Consider the following 9,714-nt stretch of genomic DNA (forward strand, 5'->3'; position numbering starts at 1 on the left):
GGGGCGTATTATGTGATACCTGTTGTCCGTCTGTCCGTCTGTCCGTCTGTCCGTCTGTCCGTCCGTCCGTCCGTCCGTCTGTCCGTCTGTCCGTCTGTCCGTCTGTCCGTCTGTCCGTCTGTCCGTCTGTCCGTCTGTCCGTCTGTCCGTCTGTCCGTCTGTCCGTCTGTCCGTCTGTCCGTCTGTCCGTCTGTCCGTCTGTCCGTCTGTCCGTCTGTCCGTCTGTCCGTCTGTCCGTCTGTCCGTCTGTCCGTCTGTCCGTCTGTCCGTCTGTCCGTCTGTCCGTCTGTCCGTCTGTCCGTCTGTCCGTCTGTCCGTCTGTCTGTCCGTCCGTTCCTGTCCGCACTCTAACTCCCAAAGTTTTCAACTTTCACGTTTCATATTTGGTACATTGGTACAGACTGTGGAGACGGTGTGTTGCGACATACGTTCGTCATCTAAAGTGGTTGCCATGGCAACCAGGATGCTGTTTTCCATCCGTTCCTGTCCGCACTCTCACTCCCAAAGTTTTCAAATTTCACGTTTCATATTTGGTACATTGGTACAGACTGTGGAGACGGTGTGTTGCGACATACGTTCGTCATCTAAAGTGGTTGCCATGGCAACCAGGATGCTGTTTCCGTCCGTTCCTGTCCGCACTCTCACTCCCAAAGTTTTCAACTTTCACGTTTCATATTTGGTACATAGGTCGAGAATGTGGAGACGGTGTGTCGCGACATACGTTTGTCATCTAAAGTGGTTGCCATGGCAACCAGGATGCTGTTTTCCATGTAGTAGCACAATTCTGTATATACCTTCTTGTTCGGGCGTATATTGTGCTCACTTGCGCTCTTGTTACTGATTACAATATACAAATACATATATTGCTTAAAAATTATTTGGATCAGACTTCACTGCAATGCTTGATAAAAAATATTAATTATTAGACTCGTCTTTTAAAAATGATAAATGTATAAACAGGCGAGCAGTGGGTGGCTTTGACACCAACTCTGGTTAACTTTAATCTACTGCGCCAAGAAGATCGGCATGGTAAGATGCCCACCAGAGCATGACTGGTGGCTTCACTCACATTTATAGAGATGGTTCTGGAAAGGACCATTTAGGGCCCATTGCCCCTCCGGATTTATTACAACACCACCGGGTTCATGCTCCCCTATCTCTAATTCTCTCCGTCTGTTGTGCGGAAATTACACGGGCTCAACTACTGATGTTAATTACTCCATTTTTAACCTCCGCCATCGAAGATGGCCCGAGGTTACTGTCTTCACCCCTGTCTGTCTGTTTGTTTGTTTGTTTGTGAACAGTATTACGGAAAAACTCCTGGACGGATTTCGACCAAACTTGGTGGGGGGATTAGGTATGGTCCAAGGATCATGCCATTAAATTTTGGACTTGGTCCAAAGTCCAATATGGCCGCTATGGCGGCCATTTTGAAAAAATATTTGAATTTTTGATTTTGCATTTCTACATGTTTTAAGTGATTTCCAACCCCAAAAAATTAATTTGTTTGAGGAAAAAAAAAGAAGAAAATTTTGCAACTTTTTTTCAAAAAAATTTCGATTTTATTTGAAAAATATTTGAATTTTTTTTTGCATTTCTACATGTTTTAAGTGATTTCCAACCCCCCCTGCCCCCCCAAAAAAATTTAGAGAAAAAACAAATTTTGCACCTTTTTTTTTTTCAGAAAAATTTCGATTTATTTTTTTTTGTGCATTTCTACATGCTCGTCGATCTAGTTTCGTTTATTCAATCGTGGTTCAGTCGAGTCTGATCTGTTTTGACCTACAATGAATAGGATATCGGGTTCACTTAAGTGACCCAGCAGTATTGGCGGCGGAGGTTTTGCACTCTACCGAGTGCTCCCCCTCTAGTTTTATTTTGCATTAGCAGGTCATGAAAACAAACTTTGCATGCAAGTGAGCTGCCTCTGGGTCACCGAGATATTTTCAATTCTGATTCGGGAACAAACTCCCAAGGGAACACTTCTGTTTCGAAATATCTTAACCGACCTTAATTGCATTATAAATACTGCCAAATGCCACCAAAAAAAGACCCTCTGATGGGCAGAAACAAATCAAAAGCAAAGAGAATGGCAGTCGACAAGTCACTTTTGACTCGAAAACAGACAGGCTTGGGTTGAGGATCAACATCCAAGACAAGCAGCCTCCAGGAAAGCTGAGGCTAAAGAGCAGACACAAGCTCGGGTTGAGGATCAACGTGCAAGACAAGCAGCCTCCAGGGCAGTATGTTTGGCATCTTTAGAAGGTGAAGCATTTCGATGCACGCCCAAGTGCCTTTTGCAACACGCAAGATTGGTAATTCATGCAAAACCATAAGGCTGGATATTCCTCAATTTGTCATGCAGTAAATATTTCAATACATGTTGCAATGAATACTTCTGCTCGTTTATCATATGTCATTCATTCACTTCATTCTTGCATCCGGGGTTTGTGGTGGCCAGCTGTGAGGTTCTCCACCCTGGTCGTCTTCGATGAGCTGTACAAGGCCATCGTGTACCAGACAGCATACTACATGCAGGATTGTAACTCCGGCTTCTCCATGAGCATGACACCGTTCGTGTCACTCACCGACCTTGATTCCGACGTGTCAATCGGCAATTCGTCATCACAAGCTGATAGCTCGAGACAAAAATGCCAGACCACAAATGCCTCCCTGTCACAGATCTACAGTTGAAATGTGGTGAAAGCCATGAACCAATGTGTGTTCTCTCACCACGACGAGTGTCTGGAACTATTAACTCGATTTGGCAGATGTGGGATGTCAGATCCTTTCATGGTGAGCCAAAGTGCTAACCAAATCGAAAGCTACATCGATGTCGATTTTTGTGCCACGTAACTTGGGTGTTTCAATTTTTTGATTTTTGATTTAGCTTGGCCTTTCCACGGATACATAATACACAGGATTTTAGTTTGAAAACTTTTGGCTCATGTGTAAGGAAACTCGGAAGTCTGAGGGCAAGGGTAGAGTCCGCCGTCGACCACATAGTATTGAAACCTGATTTCTGTGAACGATGCCATCTGTTAAGAAGCTGCATCCTCGCAAGCAGAACACGAACGAAGGCCTTTGCAAGGATGTATAATACACGTGATTGTAGTTGAAAATTTGGCCCATGTGCAAAGAAAATGTGATCTCGATTCCAGCAGGATGGAAGGACTTTGCGGATGCTCAAATGTTTGAGGAAAGTTTGTGCAGGCAGACGTGCACTTGTTCCAAGGTACCTTTGAGAATCTTGGGTAAAATATAATTGAGTTCAGCAGAACACCCAACCTGAAACTTTTGAATGGTCTTTCGTACTCCATTAGTGATTGATAATAAAACTTCCTCTAACTCTTGCAGATCGAATGTGAATGGGCCTGGCACTCCTCGGCCATTGAATAGATCCAGATCTGCTTCTGGCGCCTTATCCACCAACGGTTTTGAGGTTTCGGGACGACCAGCCGACGCAGACCCGAGCCGGGCGCACAGGTGCTCTCTATCTCTATATCTCTATCTCTATCTCTCTATCTCTCTATCTCTCTATCTCTCTATCTCTCTATCTCTCTATCTCTCTATCTCTCTATCTCTCTCTCTCTCTATCTCTCTCTCTCTATCTCTCTATCTCTCTATCTCTCTATATCTCTATATCTCTATATCTCTATATCTCTATATCTCTATATCTCTATATCTCTATATCTCTATATCTCTATATCTCTATATCTCTATATCTCTATATCTCTATATCTCTATATCTCTATATCTCTATATCTCGATATCTCTATATCTCTATATCTCTATATCTCTATATCTCTATATCTCTATATCTCTATATATCTATATATCTATATATCTATATATCTATATCTATATCTATATCTCTCTCTCTCTGTCACTCTCTCTCTTTTATTAACGTACCAAATTAAGTGAGTTGGGAATTTTACAAATCACTCATGTGCTGCAGCACTAACATGACTAAACAAATAAACAAAAAATACGCCTCGTGGGGGACTGACGGTTATTTCCCCAACAGGTGGGGTGAAAATGAGGGATTAGGGAGAACTGGCTATGTTCCACCCCCAACTCCCCTTTTCATGAAGTGATCCGGTCATGGGGAGCACAACTTAACTTGACGACATGTTCCTTATGTTCATGAAGAGTTTGGTCTGCATCTGGCCATCGGTTTCTGGGAGCACAATTGAAGGTTTGGGCATGATCACAATGCTGCATAGGCAGTTTGGTCTTGATGCGGTTGTTGGTTTCTGAGAAGAAAATATTTGGGCCAAAACCACCCTTTCACCCCCTTTTAAATGGGCGGATGTCGATGGGGAGCACAACCCCATGAGACCTTCCTGTTCTGATGCATTGTATCAAATTTGTTCCGTGTCGCTCGGGTAGTTGTGAAGATGTTTTGGTGAAAATGAGGGGTTCGGGGAGGGGGCCCATGGCCCCCTTTCTCGGGGAGATGTGGCCTCGAGGAGCACAACTTAAGGTTAGGGCATTGTCCCGATGGCTTGTGGTGCGTTTATTCTGCATCTGTCTGGTGGCTTATGAGAAGATTTTTGAATAGAATACCAATATTTTGGGCAAAGCCCCCTTTTATACCCTTTTTTATGGGGGCATAACCCCATGAGACCTTGCTGTACTGATTCATCATCCCAAATTTGGTCCATATCGGTTGGGTAGTTTGTAAGGAGATGATGTTTTAGTCAAATGTTAACGTACGGCCGGACACCGCGACCCACTCCATGAGCTTATTTCGGATAAATAACCTAAAAATAATTTCCCTGAACTACGTTGCTTGTTGTTGCAAGTAGTTGATTTGATGCTTTGTATGAGTTAAGATTAGTATTTTGGTTTGATGTGGGAGAGCATTATCATGCAGATTGTTCTGGGGTGGGGGTGGGAGGACTCCACACCGATACCTTAAAGGACTAAGTTGTTTGGTATCCCAAAACGAAAAAAACAATTGAGTTGTTGATTGTTGAATCACCGCTATGAGTAAAGGGTCACAAAGGTCCTGTTGTGTTGCAGCCCCCCTTTGCTGGCAGCCAGCCCCACGAGCGAAAGCAGTCGGTTGAAAACCAAACTGCCACTTTGCGACGAGGACGAGGATGCCCCTCAGGCCAAGCGACTCAGGTTTGACGAGGACGATGAGGACACCGGTGGCTCCTCGGTTGGTGTCGAAGGAGGGAAACCTGCCGAGTCGGGGGCGTTCTCGAGCGCCCTAATTTCCGTGACGCCCTTGAGCGAGGAGATTGCCTCCCGTTCAGAGGGCCACAGGGATTCCTCCGTCGTCGTATCAAAGTCGTTTCTACAAGCAGAGTGTTCGGAAGGGAGAGAGTTGGCGCATATGAGCTTGGAAGGTAATTTTGCCTCCCTGTCATGTTCGGCACCAAAATGTTTCGGCGACTCGGAACACCACCGTGAGATCGGGGCAGCTTGTGTACGGTGCAAGCAGGGAATAAAATTTTCTGTGAAGGGACACTTTGCTCGTCCTGATACAGATGTGACGGCAGTCTCCATGTTCCCCACATACCCGTGTTGTCGCGAGCGTTTGATTTGTCGAAGGAGCTAATGCTATTCTGGTGTTTATCTCCCTGTCTTGGCAGCAGTTTCGGGCACACAACATCTGGAGCCAAATTCCACAGGCGGAACTTCTGATGCCAATCGACTTCTAGAAACACCGTGTAAGGGTTCCTCCAAAATGGACCATTCCGGGACCAACTCGAGCGCCACCCAGCCCGGTAACGTTCCTCTGGAGAGCTGTGACGTCATCAGCAGCAGTGGAGGGACAGCCGACTCCACAGTCAGCAGTTCCACAGCAGTCGACTTGGTCGAAGTCTCGACCAGTTTGAGTTCTGTGTCGTCGTCTGCTCGGGAACCTCAGGGCCGACCAAGAGAGGAAGAGGAAGATGATGATGAAAAGGATGAAGAAGAGAGGGATGAACAGCCAATGGAACATGACTGAGCGGTTGTTCTGCGTTCCATTTGAGAAGCTCTAATGATTATTATTATTATTTCCTCACCCTCCCCCTTTTTTGGGAGGTCGGAGGAGTTTAAGATATGCCAGTTCATTGTATTTTTTTTTTGTTGTTTGTTTCTTTTGAGGGTCTCTCCAAAGTTTTTGGAAGGTCTTTTCCATAAAATGTAGCTTTTGAAAGTTATCCTTCTCGGTCTGGATTTGGGGCACTTTTTAAAGGTCGGCTGGAGTTGGTGACAATGGGTTTAACTATTCCCACCGTTGGTTGCTTCCTGTTACCGGTCGTGCACGTCATGGCATTTGACGTCAGAGTTGTTATGGCGAGGTCCTTCAAGTTTCATTTGTCAAGGATAAAAGTCTAAATGGTATTGTTATATTCCCGTTCGACCAACCACTTACTCCTGTGTATGCGGGTTTTGGAGATTGGTGGGATGGGGGTGCAAGACTCCCGGCATCTCCCCGGATGGGGATCCAAGGCTTGCGTGCATCACCCCCACCGCGGCCAATTGAATCTCTCCCAAAATGGTAGACGTTTGACCCATAAATGGCCAACCAGCCATTTGGCGTCGCAGTTCGGGTTGCTCTATCTCCTGAGATAGGCCGATGGAGAACGTCTGCGTATAACCCTGCTGCGATTTTGCGGTTTCTGCCACCGTTGTGGAACGAAACCTCTCGTTTTAACTCTGTAACGACACTTTATCATCGGCCGTTGCTGGGCTTGTCGGTTCCATTGCTGTCACCCCCTCCCCCAGCATCAGTCTTGTTCAAGATCCAAGCCTTTCTTGTGCTCCTAATTTCCGATTTTTGCACAGGCCGTTCCCATTAAAGACCGATCCATCAAACACTCTAGTTTCTCCCACTCCGGCGGTGACTTTATGTTCGAGAGATGATCGATTGTGCCGTTACTCTTACTTGGTGTTTGAAATTTGAGGCTTCGTGCTGAATCTGCGAGCATCTTGTGGATGTGTTCGTATTTTAATTCGTCCATTTTGATTTTCTTGGACACGCATGAATGTGTTTTTGTTTCATTTCAAAAAATGTCAGCTTTTGGTGGAGCCGCTTCGCTTAGCCATGAGTTCTGTTTGTCACTTGTTGTAAACGTTGAATTTTGTTTCCATTTCATATGTCTGATCATTACCATGTAATTTCTGCTCATTTTAGTTTCTTTCTTTTCTTGTTAAGTCATTCCAAATAACCTTAGCTCGTGTCCTCCACTCCCACCCTGACTTGAACCCGCTCATTTGAAGTTTGCAAATTGTTTGGCGTTTTGCAGGACACCTTTGTCGTGATGTCGATCTCAAAAGTAATCGTCGGTCCTGTTCTCTGTCCATCGTACCATTGGAACACAAACAAAACAATTGGTGCTAACAGAACTGACTTAGCTCGTTGATTCATAATTAGAGGGTCGGGTTTTGATTTTGATGGGAGAGTTCTTTGTTCGTCATCCATGTGATGCTTTACAATGGCTTCAGCTCGTCCAACGTAGACTTGTTTTTTATTGTAGGGCGTACCATTGTGTGTAATGTTAAAAAAAAAAAAAAAATTTTTTTGGAATCGACCTGTGTACAAAAGTTTTTGTGTATATCAAACTCTTTGGCTTTCAATACATTTGCATATAAAACAATAAATGTGAATGTTTTGTTTCCAAATGGCCATACCTTATATTATGCAAACAATGCACCGAAGTGATTTTAATATTTCAAGTTGATTGAGTTCTCACGGGGGAGCTTGTTTTACATCACGTGTATGATAAATAAATTGATTAGAGAGTTCACAGAACACCTTGCCTGAAACAGTCTTGAGGAAAAAAGGGCATGCTAATGGTCTTTTAAACTCTTGCTGATTGCATTTCTGAGCATGATCGATATTTTATATGAGCCGCAATTTTGTTTGTATCTTTATATTCCACAATGGTGTGTGTGTGTGTGTGTATATATATATATATATATATATATATGTATATATATATATATGTATATATATATATATATATATATATATATATATATATATATATATATATATATATATATATATATATATATATATATATATATATATATATATATATATATATATATGTATATATATATATATATATGTATATACATATATGTATACATATATATGTATATATATATATATATATATATATATATATATATATATATATATATACATATATATACATATATATATATATATATATATATATACATATATATACATATATATATACATATATATATATATATATATATATGCATATATATATATATATATATATATATATATATATATATATATATATATATATATATATATATATATATATATATATATATATATACATATATACACACACACGCATGCATACATATACATACATATGTGTGTATGCACGTACACATACACGCACATGCGCAAATATATGTACACGTACACGTATACATGCATATACATGTGGATATATATATATATATATATATATATATATATATATATATATATATATATATATATATATATATATATATATATATATTGCGGATTCGCGCCCGCCGGCGTGCGGACGGCCACGTAACTCGAATCGCGGCACGTCGCCCACCGGACGGACAATCCCGTCGTGATCCTCTCGGACTAACGCCGGGAACTAGTCACGGGTGGGCCTTTCGGCCTCACCACGATCGTGCCAATCGGCCCCCCGCGTGGGATAGGGTTGCTCGCCAAATTTGACCTCCCTAAGTACCCACACGGAGGGTAGACCGGGCGATCGCACCTCGCCGCAGGTCAACTCCGGACACGGGCCACTTAAGCGACCCGTTCCGTACTATCGGGATAACCGAGCAGTGTTATCGTCGGCTTCGACGGTTCCGATTAATTATCGGGCGTATTAAGCCCACTACCAACCCTTTACGTGAAGCAAGATGGAGATTCAATTAAAGAAAAGACGAAGCGAAACGGGAAAACAGTTCAACATAAGGCACATTTATTCCGCGGCACACGGAAAGCACACATATACAATTACAACAATTATGCACCAAAAGCAGATGTTACAAAAGAAACACAACAATGCAGATCTACTACCGACTACGTGAGCACACGACAACACTTACACAGTTTTACTTTACAGATGGCGCCGACAACACATTTAATCAAAAGCAAAAGAAAAGGGCCACCCTCAAAGACAAGGGGGCAGACGGGGCCTGTGGGCCGCGAGACCGGGTGGATCCTACCCGTGTCTTGTGATGAGCCGCAAATGTGGCGGCGGTGCCCCGACTCTGCGCTCCTTCGCGGGTTTCGTTGGCACTGCTTGGAGTGGGGTGGGAACGGGGCCCCCTTTTCGCACTATCTCAGTGCGAGGGGGGGGGAAAGGGGGGAATTGTTGATGCTCTGGGGAAAGAGGATAGCTGGCTTGCTTGGGTCCCGCGACGAGCGACTCCACTGCGACCTCGTCGCCGACCGCCGTCTTCCTTGCCTCGGACCCGAGGTATCCGGTCCCCTCCGCAATTCTCCTCAGCCGACTGCAGCAAATCACCTCGACCGCGCTCCAGGCTCCAGGCTTCCTCTCTCTGCAGCTCCCCGACAGACTCCGAACCCCGACAGACTGCCACTCTCCAGACCCGATTCTCCTCAGCCGACTGCCTCCAACCCTTCTCCAACTCAAACTGCCTCGACCTTCCTGACTCCAACTCACTGCCTCCAACCTTTTCTCCAACTCAAAAACTCTCAACTCT

At 43.8% G+C, this 9,714-nt stretch overlaps 1 protein-coding gene across 4 annotated transcripts in view; it reads left to right on the top strand.

Moving 5' to 3' along the window:
- The window catches only part of PPP4R2 (protein phosphatase 4 regulatory subunit 2), a 25,681-nt gene extending 17,925 nt beyond the window's left edge, over positions 1 to 7,756 (top strand). For 3 of the 4 annotated variants that reach the window (XM_085871706.1, XM_085871704.1, XM_085871707.1), the window contains exons 7-9: positions 3,358 to 3,486; positions 5,029 to 5,360; positions 5,607 to 7,756. In XM_085871706.1, coding sequence (XP_085727832.1) covers positions 3,358 to 3,486; positions 5,029 to 5,360; positions 5,607 to 5,965 — 820 coding nt within the window. In that variant the 3' untranslated portion in view covers positions 5,966 to 7,756. The remainder of the gene's footprint in view (positions 1 to 3,357; positions 3,487 to 5,028; positions 5,361 to 5,606) is intronic. The other variant, XM_085871705.1, reaches the window with a different exon arrangement.
- Positions 7,757 to 9,714: the final 1,958 nt, after the last annotated feature.

Source organism: Eptatretus burgeri, chromosome 2, assembly GCF_056783735.1.
Source record: "Eptatretus burgeri isolate ZD-2024b chromosome 2, Ebu_testis_v1, whole genome shotgun sequence".
Classification (NCBI taxonomy): Eukaryota; Metazoa; Chordata; class Myxini; order Myxiniformes; family Myxinidae; genus Eptatretus; species Eptatretus burgeri.